Source organism: Alligator sinensis, unplaced genomic scaffold, assembly GCF_000455745.1.
Source record: "Alligator sinensis unplaced genomic scaffold, ASM45574v1 scaffold292_1, whole genome shotgun sequence".
Classification (NCBI taxonomy): domain Eukaryota; kingdom Metazoa; phylum Chordata; order Crocodylia; family Alligatoridae; genus Alligator; species Alligator sinensis.
In genome coordinates, this window is record NW_005842509.1 from 1,141,310 (window position 1) to 1,158,099 (window position 16,790).

General features: G+C 40.4%; 1 protein-coding gene across 8 annotated transcripts in view; it reads left to right on the forward strand.

Annotated features, from left to right (window-relative positions):
* ARFGAP3 (ADP ribosylation factor GTPase activating protein 3) overlaps positions 1–16,790 on the forward strand; it is a 48,257-nt gene that overhangs the window by 30,377 nt on the left and 1,090 nt on the right. For 6 of the 8 annotated variants that reach the window (XM_025213199.1, XM_006031540.3, XM_006031537.3 and 3 more), the window contains 6 exons: positions 6,613–6,738; positions 8,997–9,122; positions 10,065–10,199; positions 11,582–11,705; positions 13,229–13,319; positions 14,895–15,016. In XM_025213199.1, the coding sequence (XP_025068984.1) occupies positions 6,613–6,738; positions 8,997–9,122; positions 10,065–10,199; positions 11,582–11,705; positions 13,229–13,319; positions 14,895–15,016 (724 nt within the window). The remainder of the gene's footprint in view (positions 1–6,612; positions 6,739–8,996; positions 9,123–10,064; positions 10,200–11,581; positions 11,706–13,228; positions 13,320–14,894; positions 15,017–16,790) is intronic. The other 2 variants (XM_014523613.2, XM_025213196.1) reach the window with 2 other exon arrangements.

Consider the following 16,790-nt stretch of genomic DNA (forward strand, 5'->3'; position numbering starts at 1 on the left):
GTCAGTGGCTGTTTGACGACTGTGGGATAAAATTTATCAAGATCCTTCTGAGTTGTACTTATATCCTCCAGTGGCCTTGCAGTCCTTCCCAATTTCATATCGCCCATAAATTTGCTCAGGAAGCTATTTATTTGAACATCCAAATCATTAATAAACCCATTGAACATCAAAGGACTGAGGACTAGGTGATGCACACCTTGTCAGGCTGCGCTGCCTGTTTAGGCGGGGGGCAAGCGGGAGCACCATTGCCCCTGCTGTGAGCGCTGGCCGGGGAGTGGAGGCGCCAGCAAAAGCAGCTGCACCCTTGCTGAGGATGCAAAACTTCCTGCCATTCTAACATGGATCCTTTGACCTTAGCTCATGACTATTAAGCCACCTTGTAATAGTTTTGTCTAGCTCAGGGGTGGGCAAAATGTGGCCCGGGGGCCGGATGCGGCCCGCCAGGCCATTCTATCCGGCCTGTGGGGCCCTTAAAAATTTTTGAAAATTAATACTTATCTGCACTGGGCTGCTTGTCATGCGGCCCATGATGGTTTGCCAAAACTCAGTAAGCTGCCCTCTGCCCAAAATACACCCACCCCTGGTCTAGCTCATGTCTTTCCAGTTTGTTCATGAGAAGGCCATGGAGAACTTTCAGAAGCCTTATTGAAGTCCAGATACATTATGTCCATATATATTCCATTCTCTCCGTTCACCCAGCTAGTTACTTTATCGAAGATCATTTGGCCTGACTTGTTCTTAGCAAGTTTGTGCTGGCTGCTTGCCTTTCTTCCTCAAGAGTCTTACAAGTAGACATGCTTATAATTTGCTCTGATAACTTTTTAGGCACTGAAGTCAGGCTAAGAAGTTTAATTCCTTGGGGCCTCCTTTTTGCCATTTTTTAGTCCTTTTCTAATCTCTTGGTAACTTGCCTGTTTCCCATAGTTTGGTGTATATAATTGCCATGGACGCTGAGATCTCTTCTGCCAGTTCATTCAGTACCCTGGAGTGAAGTTCATCAGGGCCTGGTGACTTGAATTCATTCAAACTGATCAGAAGTTCTCAAAATGCCTGTTGAGCAACTCCACTTTCCTTGCATCTTTTGTTAAGAGGTCACCCTGGCTATTTAGCAGCTTCCTTGGTCTTTCTTTTCTGACAAGTGTATTTATGGCATCTTTTATTGTTGTCCATAACTTCACTTAATGGGTAGAGCTCACTTTTTATCTTTGCCTCAATGACGTTACCATGCAAGTTCTTGCTGTTTTTGGTATGCTTCCTTAGTGACTTGCCTGCACACATGTATGTTTGTATTTTATTTTGAGGCATCCTAAATGCATTTTGTACAGCCACATAGGTCTCTTGCCATTCTTGTGCTTCCATCTTGCCAGAGTAGCTTCTTATAGAGCTTCCACTTTAGAAACTGCCAGCTCTCCATGGCTCCTTTATCCTTCAGTCCATCCTTCCATGGCATCTTGCCTATTATTTATTTCCCTCAGTTAATTGAAATCTGTCCTGTTGTAATCCAGTTTCTTTATTCTGCTTTCCTCATGCTTTCCTCATTTCAGAATTATGAATTCTATCATATCCCTGTTGTTTCCTTCCAAGTTACACATGCTTAACCAGTTCTTCCCTATTGGTCAGGAAAAGATGATCCCCTAGTTGTATCCTCAATTTTGTGAAACAGTTGTCCTCAACACAAGTAGGGAACTTGCTCAGCATGCTACATTTGGCTGTATTATTCTTCCAAGGAGATATCTGGAAGGCATAAATTCCCCTAACTTCGGAGTTTTAAGTCTCCTTCAGATATACAATTATTATTATGTAGCAGAAAGCTGTGGCTTTGGAAATAGAGAAGGAAGGAAAACAAGTTACCTAAATGTGAATAGAATTTTTTTAGATGATTACCTGCACAGATCCACCAAACTGCTATATCTTCACTTCCATAGAGCCTAGGTAATTGAGAGGATAGGGTGAGGCCATATGCCCAAGTGTTTGTCACCATGAAAATGTATACAAATGACCTCATTCGAGAGGGCACCCTACTCTGTTTAAAAAAAAAAAAAAAAAAAAAAAAAAGATTTTGGGTATGTATGAACACTGCAACATTGGGTCTGTGTAAGCTTCTCTTTGATTATAGGCAGGTCACTTCTCTCTTTAAAAAAAATACTGATGTTTAACCTCTAGGTGGCAGCACATATAACATTTAGAAAAGTAACTATTTTTTATAAGTGATCTGCTGCAAGGTAAATGTTGGTTTTAATTTTTTTTTTAATTAGAAAATGCACTTCATTCACTAGGACTTCATGAAATAGCTGGAATTGAAGTGTTGTCTTCAACTCGCATGAACTTTTGAGGGGGAAAAAGTGTTATTATCTAAGTTTAGAACCTAATTTTATACTGTGTACAAGCTTTCAGTGATTTTTAGTCTCTCTTTCTGTTGGGTCCCTGGCAATAGGTGGACCTCTTAAAAAAAAAAAAATCCGCAAAGCTATTTGTTTTAGCCAGCTTTGAATCTGAAAGTTTTAATGTTGGCAATATATTTGAACAAGTTATGCTCTTTAACACAGCTCTTAAAATCCTGGGTGGTTAGTGTTCTGAGAACTAAAGGTCAATAGCATTTTTCAAATTGAGTTTGGTGTGATCCATTGCAATTGTTACTTAACAGAGCCTGCTGGAAATAGGGGGAATTGATAAGGTGTTAATAGACTTTCCCAAAAACATATGCTCTCGTTTGAAGATGCATACTGTTATTTTCTTGATTTCATTAATGCTTTCAAAGAGGTGTAACAGTAAGTGTGTTTTATTTATAACTGAAAGAGTCCAAATGCATGTTTAAGTAGTGAAAGTTTTTTTTTTTTCTTTCCTTAGCCTATGAAACCATGCACGGCTTTAAGATTGTAATTTCCAAGAAAAGCACCCTTCAATTGCATTTACTTTTAATATATATTTTAGTTCTGTTACTGTATATACATATCCAATTTGTATAAATATCATACTAATTTCCATTGGCTGCTGTTTGTTTATGCACCCTTATTTCATGTTTTCCATTGTAGGCTACTACTCAATGAACTGTAAACTTAAAGGACTACATGGTGGCTTAAAGACTTCTATTCTAATGCAGACATCCCTCTCCCAAGTTTTTCAAATTTGGTATTTTGCATACTAATATTTCTGGCACATGGGTTTCTATATACAGTTCTAAAATGTTCTACATTGACCATACCCACATGAAATTTAGAGTAGGGTTGAAACCTTAGTCCTAGCTAATGTGCCCATTAGATAAAATAATGAAGTCAGATATTTAAGATTCATATTCTTACTTTGATATGGGAAAATAAATATCTCACTAGTTGAATGTACAAGTTCCATGAAATTTTGAGGAAAATGTATACTCCAGAGTTTGTCTTAAATCTTAATTTGGTAATTTTGCTGGTTTGTATCAAAGCCATTATGATTTAAATATAATTTAACGTTTCCATTTCTTTCTGTTTTAAAGAAATATTTGCTCTGTGTGTATAGGAGTTTACTAAATCACGCAAAGACAAAAATGTTGCCAATTTAGACTATATGCATGCTTATACTTATGCCCTAAAACAGCACAGTATTTAGTACATTATTTAGTTGTAATTATTTAGTAGTGTTCTATTTAATATATATTTAGAACATACAGTGACTTTTTGAGAACATCTGTGCACAAGATCTGCAATGTGCCTTCATGTTTGCAGCAAGATGCTGCACATTTCTGCATTTTGATACTTTTTAATAGATTTTGCTGTTTTGCCTAGTTCAGCTGCAATAGATAATTTAGCTGCAAAATCAAGGCAGTATGGCTTATTGAGGAGTTAAAGTAGACACTTGGAAAAAAAGACTTCTGTGCGAATCTGACTGGTGTCAGTTATATCAAAATACTCAATGTGCATGCACAACATCTAACTATCGTATAACATTTTAATTTCTTCCCATGGTAAGATTTTTTTAATGGTAAGTTGGTCTGGAATTATTTTTCTCTATGCTGATACAGCCTTCCAGTGGCGACACATAGGGGGTGCACGCCGCTTCTGGAAGTGGCGTGGCTGTTTTTTGGTGAGTGGGATCGGCCGCTGGGGGAACTCCCCCACCCCCCCGATTGCTGACTCGAGGCACCGGTCACCCATGCAGCCTTCTAAATATCATGGTTTGGAACAGATTTTAATGACTTTCTTAGCTAGAGGTAATTCTAATATTATAAAAGCTGTAGTCTGTCTGTCTCTCTGTCTATAACAATTTATTCGCACCCTATTGGCTGATAGAAACAACCAATTGAAATGTGAATGTAGTGTTTGGGCAGGAGGTGACAGTGCGGCGAAGCACTGCTATGATGGTGGGGACACAGGGGACCCCTGCCCTGCTCCCTGGAGGTGACGGCAATGGAGCAGATGGAATGGTTGCTCCTTGGAGGTGGTAATGGGGGTGGAGGGGGCACACCGGGCCCGGCCTGGCCCCAAAGTGGAGGGTATGGGGGGGTGCACCGGGTCCCTGCCATGGCGGTGGGGTGGTTGAAGGCGGCGCACCCAACGCTGGCCCCACAACAGCGGTGGGGAGGATGGGGGAAAGGGGGAGCGCCCCCTCTGCTCTGTGGAGGAGGGGGTGAAATGGGGTTGGGGCTGCTGTGGCAAGGAGGGGGCAGGAGGAGCGGCCCCAAACCTGAACTGCTGGGGGTGGGGGTGAGGGAACAGGGTCAGGCCTGAATTGGGGGGGGGGGGCCCCAAAGTGGGGAGGAAGAGGGTTGGGGGGAGTTTGCCTGGTCCTGGGTCTCTGTCCTCACCCACCCTGGCAGGTGATGGAGCTAACAGGTTAGCAGTGCTGCCCCCTCCCCCCCCCCCCCCAGGGCAAGGGGCCAGGCAAGGATTTTTTTTCGCTGGCCTTGGGCCCACGACTGCAGGCGTTGGTGACGGAATGGATGGAGGGGGGGCTGGCTCTGTCCTCCCTGCTCCCTGCAGGCCGTGAAAACAGAGAGGATGGGTGGGCAAGGCCAGCACTGCTGGCCACATTCTCCTGGCCCTGCAGGCGGTGGTGATGGAGTGGATGGGGTGAGTGGGGCCAGCAGACATGGAGGGGGGTGATCTGGCCCCAGCTCTGAAGCGGCGGGCGGGGAGGTGAGGAGCAGGCCTGGCCCCGAAGGTGGGGGTGGGGAGCGGGGCTGAACGCAGGCTGCTTTCCCCAGCGGGCCCCGCCCCCCCCAATCATTTTTGACGGGCAATTGGCTAGTAACTTTATAATAGCACTTGCTATATGGTACGTTATTAATAGATGAATAAAATAAAAACAATCAAGGTAGCTTGACTGCTTTCATGTAGAAATGAGAGATGGAGAACAAATCCAGTATGGGAATCAGCTCTTTGAAGAAAGCTGTTAAAAATGCCAACAAGATGGTCCTTTAAAAAACAAACAAACAACCCCCACACTGTATACCAGTTCCTATTCATGTTGGAATACACTTACCTGCAAATGACTATATGGCAAAGAAGACCAATAGACTAATGTGAAGATATTAAGTCATCTTGTTAGTTCAAAAATAAAGTGAGGGGTTTTTGAAACTTGAAGGATTAAGATGGTTTTAATTCACTTAATTTTCATTAATAAGAAGTCTGTAATGTGATCATGTACATTAGAATGTCTAAAAAAAATCTGCTTTGCTTTGAATCTCACTTCCAACCAAAATCTTTCTGACTGAAAACTGTTCCTAGTGGGTCTTTCTCAGGGGCGGGCAGTTATTTCAGGCGGATGGCCGGTTACTGAGTTTTGGCAAGCCATTGAGGGCTACATGACAGGTAGCCAGGGGAAAATAAGTACATTTTCTAAATTATTTTAGGGGCCCTGCAGTTCTGGATAGAATGGCCAGCAGGGCCCAGCTTTATTTATACCTCCCTCTCTAGCCCTGTCCCAAATGCACTACTACTTTTCTAAGAATATTAGCATGCAAAGTTTTAAGCATCCAAATTCACAATCTTGATCACAGTCAGCAAAGAATTTAACACAATCTTAAAATTTACCATAATACATACAGCTATGTATAAAGCTGCATTTTCCAGTCAGCTGCATCTGACTGATCACTTTTATATTGATACATTCTTGGAAATAAATTTTTCGCCTTTCAGCTGAACTGATAAAGTCAAGAGCTTTTAGCCTTTGCTTCAGCAGTGTGGGGACATAGTATAGGTTTAGAGGCAGAGGCACTATGCAACTGCAGTTCACTGGCTGTTTTAGTTAAACTGAAATGTGCTGCACATTAGGTAGAATTTAATATACCCCACAGATCAATAAATACACCATCATTGCTCCAACAATGGTGCATGCTATTAGAAAGCTTCTCTAACACACTTAATCGACCACACATTTCAATTTCCTTCCTGATCAGCAGGGATCCTGATTTTCTCCGATAATAAATAAATAAATAAATCACAAATTCTCAGAAAAAGTTTAAGTATGTAAAATAACTGACAAAATGTCAAGGCCAATTCTTGTATCTTTTAGCTTGGCTTTAATGCAGTATTTTAGTTGTTACATGTATTTTTTTGCTTTTCTGCCAATTATACCAGGATTAAGGGCTAATGATTTACATTTGTTATATATTTGTTACGTGTTTTATTTTAGAGTATCATCTTTACGATTGACCTACAAGGATCTTGAAATTCAAAGGAAAGATGAAAAATTAAATCTGACTGGTAAAAAGAAATCTGAGATAGAAAGACTTGGCATGGGATTTGGCAGCAACAGAAGGTATGTCAAGTCATATAAATTCTCTGTTTAAAAGGCTTTATAATTTTATGCATATGTTAGTATAGCATTATCTCTGATCAGCAGGGATCCGGGTTTTCCGTTTCCCACGGAAAAACAGAGAAAACCATGGGTTTCCCCTTTTTATCAGAGAAACCTATGGATTCCCTGCTTTTGCAAAGAGCTCTGCAGGCTGGTTGAGCTCCAGCATGCAAGAACTGTTTACAAACAGGGCAGGAAACCCCCAGGCCTCCCCAGAGTGGGAGTGGGAAGGGGAAGAGGAAGGGTGGTACCTGAGGCGCTCAGTCAGCCACAGCTCGGCTCAGCTCAGCTTCACTTCGCTCCTGGAGCCTGTGAGGTAAGTGGGGCTTGCAGGGGCTGGGGCCCCTCTGGGAGGGCTGGGGGGTTGTGGATCATGACTCGGGGCACTGGCAGGGCTGCGAGGGGAGCCAGGAGCTGGCCCCAGCCCTACCCAAGCAGGCAGCAGCATGTGGGAGTCGGCTTCATGCCGCTTCTGCTGCAGCTGTCTGCTGTTGGGGGCAGGAAACTGCAGACTTGGGTCCCTGGCCCCATAGCTGTGGCAGCTGGGCAGCTGGGCTGGGGGAGGCTTCAGGGGCAAGTGAGGGGCACCAGCCGGGCTGGAGGGGGGCGGCTGCTGTGGCAGAAAGCCACCTTTTGTCTCTCCCCAAAGTCCCTGCGCTGTGACAATTTGATAAGGATGGGCCCAGCAGAGAGATGCATCCTTACCCTATCTCTTTAGGTAACCTGAGCTGGATACATTCCTGAGGGAGGGGGGAAACCTGCTCCCTCTGCCTACATGACAAAAGCTTGGTGCCTACGGTGTGGTCCCTCTGGTCACCTGAGTGGAGGGAGGGAAAAGCCCAGGTAACCAGTGAGGCTTTTAAAATTGGTTGGCTAGTTGCCAACACTGCTGGCTTTTATTGGACTGAGCTGCTGAGGTCAGAAAGGTGCTATATAAGGGCCTGGTCCAAGGAGAAGGGGATGAGAAGCCATTTTACCAGCATGGCCCAAACACCAGGCACAGGGAGAGAGTCTGATCCAACTATAACGCACTCTCTCTGGAAATCCCTGAGCCAGATCTCTACCATCTTCTGGATGATACTGGTAAGTTTTTCTAGAGAGTTAGCTCACAGTGATGCATTTGCGTATCAAATGGCTACCTCAGCCAGACTCTTTTGCTCATTGATAATCCCTTGATAGTGCTCTACCTCTTACCCTATTCTAACCCTACCCTTTGTAACCAATAAAGTTCTCCTTTGTGACTGGTGTAGGAGACTTATTGAAGGGTGGGTTTAATTATGCCTAGGAGGCCCCTTAGGTCTGCGGACTAAGGGAGACTATCCTTTCTGGCCCCTGACTTGGGGAGGAGCCCCAAGTGCTTGTATTGGGTCGAGTACTCATAGGACTATTAGGCCTGTGTTTCCCCGAGGACACAGGACCTAGAAGGTCCCCTCTCGGGGTGGTGGCAGCACGTTACCCCCGGCCTCTGCGGTGGGGCTTGAATGGGGGTCTGCCAGGGTTTAGGCGCCCCTGGGGAGTTGTGTGGAGTCTGGAAGGTGGACAGGCGTAGTGAGGTGAGAGGCTCAACGCAGGAGCTCCCCCTACTGGCCCGCCACAGCTGCATGGGGCTTTTAATTTTAATAATGGATTTTGGGGGCTTTATCAGAGAATTTGCGATTTATTATTTTATTTTTTCTTTAGAGAATTTGTGATTTATTTATTTATTTTTATTGGAGAAAATCAGGATCCCTGCTGATCAGGAAGGAAATTGAAATGTGTGGTCGATTAAGTGTGTTAGAGAAGCTTTCTAATAGCATGCACCATTGTTGGAGCAATGATGGTGTATTTATTGATCTGTGGGGTATATTAAATTCTACCTAATGTGCAGCACATTTCAGTTTAACTAAAACAGCCAGTGAACTGCAGTTGCATAGTGCCTCTGCACTAAATTTTGACCGTAGTTAGCCGTTTGTAGGAAACCCAGCTGAAACATTTTAACAGCTCCATGAAAGACCATGTTGGCATGCTTTAGAATCAATTGAGATGGCCAGTTCTGAAATCTGCTTGGCAGAGGTAAAAATTCTATAAAATACATATGTCAAAGGTTCCATTTGTTCATAAGCCTCAATTATTTGTACATTTTGAATGTCACCTGAGACCTTCAGAAAATCAGAGATTGTACTTTGCTTGATTTGTAGCTAGTGTCTGCTTTACAAGTTCCTTTTTTTTTTTTTGTGCAGTGGCATTTCTCATTCTGTTGTCTCAGACATGCAAATGATAGAGCAAGAAACACCCACAGTTGCAAAAACAAAGAAAAAATACATCAATGAGGGGGATGATTCATACTTCTCTTCCTCTAGTTCAAGGTAATATATTTGTTCCTTTTTTTGAAGGGAATATAATAGTGCTATACTGTATCTAGAAGGCAGCCAGTTGTGCAGAATTTTACAGCTGTTTTTGTTTGGAGGGAATTCATTTTATAACTGAAACTTTTTAAATAGTTCACATTAAACACAGTTTAATGTTCCAGTGTGACTTGTTAAACATGCATTTTACGTGCCAGTCAAATCAGACACCAGGGTCACAATAATAGTACTTCAGTCAGTGACTGATACTGCTAAAACTTCATGCTTCCACTCTCCAAGGAAGTGGGAATCATTTATTGTGGGAACTTCTCTGGATGCATCCTTGATAGAAACGTTCAGTATTTGAAAGTGTATGGTTTTTAAGATGGTAGGTCCCACAACCTGTCCTCTCTGTCCCTGGTTTCTGAAATCCTTAACAACATGGCTTTGATCTGCAAGGGAACTGAGGAAGAAGTGTGGCCAACTCACCCTTTATGCCCTTTTAGCTGGATTACAAGGAGGCTTGGTGTCCGTTGGTGGCCCTCATGACCACTGCTGTTCAAAAACAACACTCTTTGGGATCATGCCTGAGGCACACGTGCATATACAGTTGGATGCACACTGATTACATGTGGACCATTTACCACAGAATGTGTAACTCTCTTCTTCTTTTCATCAAAACAGATAGTCATACATGCCTACATTTCAGGAATAATTTTTCAGAATATTTATAGCGGAGTTCTTCCATGAGGAGAAATACTGATAAAATTTAGGTTAGGTTTCAAAGCACTAATTGGGAACCCTTGATATAGAAACTTTGCTTAGTTGAATCTAGGGGTTTGTGTTCTTTTCTTTTATTTACAGGTTTTAGTAATCACTAGATAGCTGAAAGGCTTTGAGTAAATTAAATAAAGCTGGAATGGGGCATTTTGTTCAATACTCCTCTTCTGTTTTCTCATCCAGGTGTTATGATTCTGCAGAGCTGAGGAACAGCACTTTTTCTAAGTGGGATGATAATTCAGATTCTTTTTGGAAGAAGGAGAGTAATAGAGATGCTGACATAATATTAACTTCAAAAATTACAGGCTATTCAGACAGGTATATAGAGACTACTTATTCTGATTTTGGTCCCAAGATACTCTCATCTAACTTATGAGAGTACTGATGATTTAAAGGGACTTCTTGTGTGACTAAGACTAGTGGGATTTGACCACATCTTTTACTAGTAATAGTGAGGTTATTCTTACACTTGTATCAAGATTTTATGTAACTTTATTATTTAAGCACTGCTTATTTAGAACTAAACAAGGCAAGATGAAATGCTTACTTTTTCCAAAACCATAAGCCAAAAACAATTACATAAAACAAGATGAGCATTGCATTTGGATTATAAGAGCATTGTATTTTAATTATTTTTTTTAGTTATTCTAACAAAGGGGTGGGCAAAAAAAATTAGAAAATTTATATTTATCTGCCCCTGGCTGCCTGTCGTGCAACCCTCAATGGCTTGCCAAAACTCAGTAAGCAGCCCTCCTCCTGAAATAATTGCCTGCCTCTGTTCTAACATCTTGTCTAGTTTTCTTTTGAAGACATTTTGCCTTATCCCTTAAATCATACACTGACTGTGTTTCCTTGCACCCATGATTCATTCATTGAGTATATTAAGGTTTAAAATATCTGCGAGCAACAGATTTATTTTAAAACAGCCTATAATGGGAATATATCGGCAATGAAAAACATGTTTTAAACTTTGTAGTCATGACTTGTACTGTGCCCAGCTTGCTTTTACTTCTCCCTTTAAGTTATTTAAACATTAATTTCATACTCCTCTTTCACTGGATGGCGTTAGAAAATAACAGCATGTGATTTGTATAATTGAAAACTTTATCATAATGTATATGCAGAGAATCAAAGAAACACAAACAACCATAATTTTTGTTAGCTTACTTTCTTATTTGTTTTGACATTCTTTTAATGTGGTATTCTGGTGAGATTTCAGTGTTTATTTGGCAGTAGGGTGTGAAAGAGAGAATTATGGACTCCTCTACTATCACTAAATTAAGTCGGCTAGAAACAGACTTGTTTCTCAGTATGCATTGTAAAGTTTCTTTTTAAATATTCATTTTGGGCAAAGCTTAAACTAATTTCTGTTTACTGTATAAATGTTGTAGTTAGCCTGGCTTTGTCTTTGAATTCAAGCCCAAATATTTTGGTGAGGTTGTAGTTCAGTAATATATGCACACCTACCTATAAAATTGTCTCTATAATATTATGGTTCTGTGACTTTGTCAGTTGCAAGAAAAACTGAGACAACTTTTCTTACTTTAATTCAGGTTGATTTAGCTTTTATATTGATCTTTAAATGAGAGTATGTCCTTTAGGTATTTTTATAAAAATACTACTTCCCATATAATTACAATGTATATAATGTACCAAATAGAACTTAAAACCTAAGCAAAAGCTTTAAAAAAATTTTTTAGGCCTGCATCTCGTCGTAAACCTGAATATGAGTCGCCTTTAGACACAGATGAGGCACAAAAAAAGTTTGGCAATGTCAAAGCTATTTCATCAGACATGTATTTCGGAAAGCAAGACCATGCAGATGTAAGTACAAATAATTTTACATCTTATAAACACTGTATATGCTCAATATTCTGTGATGGTGTTTAAAAAATGATGTTGCAGTTATACATACTGGGTACTAAATAGTTAAGTCAAGGAGTGGGGTTGTCTTTTGTAAGTTCATAAACTTATATCTGAATATTCAGTTGATGGTAGTGCTTAAGTTTCAACTGCTATATTTCCCTTTTGAATTGGATCTGAAAGTTAGCCTTTAGTAGGATTGAGAATGTGATCTGCTTGATTGCAAGCAAATATTTTTAAGACATCTTACAAACATCTCTCTCATACTGATATGTACCCATGGTGCTAAGACTCGCTAAAGCATAATCAACCCGGAGTGAACACAGAATATGCCTCACATCATTCAACTTAATAAAATCTAAGTTTATTAACATGCTAAAGGTATTAATAGTTTATACAGAGGGAGAAAAACAATTCAGTGGTCTCGCTCAATCCCTGAAGTTACTCCACTTCTTAGAAAAGGTGGCCAATCAGTTCCTGAAAGTAGAGGGTGGTTGTCTGTGGGTAATGGACTGTTTTTCAATCAAGCTGTTGTTTGATGACATACACCCAACTTCCTTGTTGCCCCCCTTTTTATGCTTTTTCTTTAACTTTACTCTTTTGATGTCTCTTTGTTTTTGGATACTGTTGATTGGTTTCCCTGTGATCATCATACTGTTCATATTTTTATCTCGTCAGCATATTCCTTTTTTCCCAAGAAACCCATCACAGCTTAATTTGGTCTTTTACTGGTGTCTTAACTTAGGCATGCCCTGGACTCCTAATTTGGTCTGTCCACTAACTCCAGAAATTCCAAGGGCTCTGCGGTTGAGCACTGTTCAGTGGTTCCTTATTATCAACTTTCATTAACATATCTAATCATTTTAGATTCAGCTGGTTAGTGGTCACATTCAATCAATTTGAGCTAGTAACAAGGCTTGCATTGTACACACCTATGTTGATAACACTGGAATATAGGCTCCCTATGAAAGCAAGCTCGAGACTATTAGCTGATAGTGCAGATACAAAATGACAAAGAAAGTTCACATAATAATGAAGCTATACAAAAAATTAAGCAGTGGTTAAATGTGGCTGAATATAAAAGAAAAGTTCAAATAATAGTATAATTTACCACCCAAGCAGGTGTAGCTAAAGCTAAATGTGCTATCCTAACAATACTACTTAAAAATATTAAATGTAATTTCCCCATATTTGTAATATGCAAATATGTTTAGTGCATCCACGCAGTTAGCTAGCCCTATAAACTACCCATTCCACTGTTTTGCTAAAGCCATTTAGAAATCCATAATAGTACTGACTAGAATGTCAATAAAATAGTGCATCGCGTTGCATTTTTATGAGAGAATGATTGCTCTGGTGTACTGTTTTAAGCCACTAGATGATGGCTTTCAGCTGTTGCCAGCCATACCTGGAATTACGAGCTTCAAAGCTGAAAAGCATGTCAGTATACTATGGTTAATACTTTCTTTTGCAATTCTTTCTAGTATGAAGCTAGGGCTCGATTAGAGAGACTTTCTGGAAGCTCCTCTATAAGTTCAACTGACTTGTTTGAAGATCAGAAGAAGCAGCCAACAGGTATAGAATGAAGGCAGAGAGAGAAATTGTACTTTTCTGTTTGACATATTCCCATGTTTCAGAGTCTTGGTTTCCAGTTGCACTGTCAGCATTCTAGCTATTTCAGTTTTGCACAGATGAAGTATGTAAGCTCTATTTTGTGCTTAGTATTTATTACGAAAGTCTACTCAGGACTCGTGGTAAATTTCATTATAAGAATCTAAAGATTCACAATAAAAAATTTTCATACTCTTCCTTAACTTATAGGGCAGATAATATTATTTGAACTTGATTTCATTACTTCAGAAGAAGCAGCACTCAGCAGTTAACCTTGGAGGGCCATGTAGGACCAACAACATCTAGAAAAGTCTTGTAAAGGACAGATGTCTGAATAAGATATAGATTTGGAGATTCATGCTTTTGATGGAAAGAGCATCAACAAATGAGTTAGTTTTAAGTATTCTTTATAGCATTTAAAAACAGTTGTTCCAATGCTCTTAGACAGGAATTATCCACATTATGAACTTAAGACCACATCTCTGCTCATAGGGGTGAAGTGACTTAACCAAAGCTGCGAAGAAACTCCATGTTGGAACTAGGATAAAACTTTAGAAATCACTTATCCTTAGTCTACTCCAGTATTATTCTTCTCGTACTACTGAACTGGCCCCCTCCTTTATAGCCCAAGGTCCCTATTGTGTTCTATAACTAAACTGGTAAGAAAATGTGCTTTTGAAAATCTGCTGCTGCATCTCAATACGCTACAGTATTATACTGGATAACTTCAGTTTATTTCTGAATACCCTGATATAAAGGTATTTAAATATTTTGTTTCATCAATCATAGAGGAGATTTAATCCCAGTGTGATAATCTGCTGACGTGTTAGAGAAAGTTTTTGTTTGTGTGATTTTCCAGATGCATACTTTTCATAATTTAGTATTTACACAGTGAGTGATAATCCAATCATGAGAAGAAGAAAAATCAAATCAATAATTGAATCATGAGAAGTTATCCAGACTAACTATAAGATGAGGCTAAGTAAAGATGACATTTTCCACATTTTTTGTTTTGGAATTCTAGAATGTAGTGCAGAAATGGATGTTACTGTAGATTCATCTATGAATTCTTTCCAGACTTCAAGTAAAAGTCTCATTTTACCCACCACTTGAATGCATTTGACTTTGAGGTGGAATCATTGTTTAAAGCACATAACAATGCTATACAGCAGTTTGGCCAGGAAACAAGTAATATTGTATACAGTTGAAGCCCATAGGAGTTAACTTATGTTTTTGGACTAATTCATCAATTTGAAATATGAATATGAATAATTGGTTAATTTTACAAAATAAGTTTAATAGAAGTATGTATGACTCCACAAGTGAACATCTGAAAACATAAAGCAGTATGATGCTGAGTAATTAGAATAGTTTTAGACCTGACATTTTATAACTCTAACTTTTAGGCATTTTCTGAATAAGGCTATTCAAATATTCATGTGTATGACATTCAGTATAGCACAATACATGCTGTACTGTATAAAAAAGGTGCATGTTAGGGAGCACAGTATCACTACAGTGTTTTTATTCCCTGTTTAGGAAGTTACAATATTACAAATGTTCTGCCTTCAGCTCCTGATATGACTCATTTTAAACAAGGAGTAAAATTGGTGGCAGGAAGACTTTCTGTTCTTGCTAATGGAGTCATGACATCTATACAGGTTTGTGAAATCGGAGAAGTTGGTTATATAAAAGTGGTAGGGTAGGTACTAGTCTTGCCATGAGGATTTATTCCCAAGATGACTATTAATGAATCCCTTTGGGAATAATGCTTCTCGTTATATGGTAGAGCTAGTATTTGAGAGCTTTCAGATCTTAAAACTGTAAGTTTTATGACCTTCCAATTCTTCTAGAATAGTAATTTTTCCGTGTACAGGTAAAGATCCATATTTTATTTCTTACTGCTATTAAGTGTACATTCTCTGAAACAAGTTGGTTTTTCTTACTGTTGTTGGTAGGTATTATAAGGCTTTGGCTCCTTTCTGGTGGGTGCCTTGTTCCCTAGCGACATCAGGGTGAGACCGGGCTCTGGTGCCACCTAGATGGTTCAGGCCTGCCATGTCTTTGATGTTGGTTGATGAGAAGGCATCTCCCTGTCATGGCCCCAAAGGGGTCTTGACTCTAGTCTTTTATTTGTGGGGCTCCAACCCTCCCTTTACCCCACCCTTACCACATCCCAAGGGACTTAGCCGTCCCTCATTGCCCCTCCCCACCGCGGTACCTGAACTCTCTGACGCAGCTGTGGCTCCGCTTTAGTGCATGGTGGGGAATTGCTTTTCCCCGCTGAGGCTCCCTAGCGACCCTCTGCTCCCGGGGCTTGGACTCTCTGTTCCTTCTGTTGGGATTCCTTAGCAGATGCTCAGCTTCCCCTCCCTGTGCTCAGGGCTGATGCTGCCTGGCTCTGCGGCCAGGGTTTCCTGGCTGGCGTTCCGCTCCTCTCTCCCCAGCCAGCTGACTGACTCTCCAGCTGCTCTTCAAGCAGCCCGCACTTCTCCAAAGTCCCGCCCCGGGGCTTGCCAATTCTCAGGCTCAGGCAGCTTCAGAACTGCTGAGCCTGTGTCGGTGTTTCTCCACAGCTGCCGCTTGTCTTCGTCCCTGTGGTGAATACCAGGGCTTGTCAGGCGGGGTCTTGGGACATGTTGGAGGGGCTTTTGCCTCCCCTCTCACACTTACGCTTTTTTAAAATAAATTTTAGAGTAATGCTTGTGCTTTAATTCTGTAACAAACAAATAGAAATGGTATGATACACTTTTTTTTTCTATCTCCTAAAGAACACTTGGGCATACAATCTTAAGATTTTGAAATATGGGTACTGAAAATTGTCTAAATTTAAGCAGGCAAGGTTCTTTGGGTTAATGTGATATCTTTTGAAACTAACTAACTAGTTGGAAAAAAGTTCTTTGCAAGCTTTCAGGCACAAACATCCTTCTTCAGACATAGGGTTCTTGGTTGTAGCCGTGTTGGTCTAAGGACATAGACTGACAAGGTTCTTTGGGTAGATGTGATATCTTTTGAGACCAACTAACCAGTTGGAAAAATTGTTCTTTGCAAGCTTTGGGGCCCCAAACACCCTTCTTCAAGCAGAGGGAGATTCTCTCTATGTCTGAAGAAGGATGTTTGTGCCTGAAAGCTTGCAAAGAACAATTTTTCCAACTGGTTAGTTGGTCTCAAAAGATATCACATCTACCCAAAGAACCTTGTCAGTCTATGTCCTTAGACCAACACGGCTACAACCAAGAACCCTAAAGCATCTAAATTAAGACACTTACACTTGATTTTTTTTTCCCCCAAACAATTACCTATTATGTTCCAATGAGGTTAATTTTTCTTTTAAAGGGCAGAGAGGGGTTTGTCATTTTTTGGAAATATTGGTTGGTTTTTCTAAACATCTTCCAAAATTAAACATCAGTTATTTGTAATAAATGAAGGTTTAAT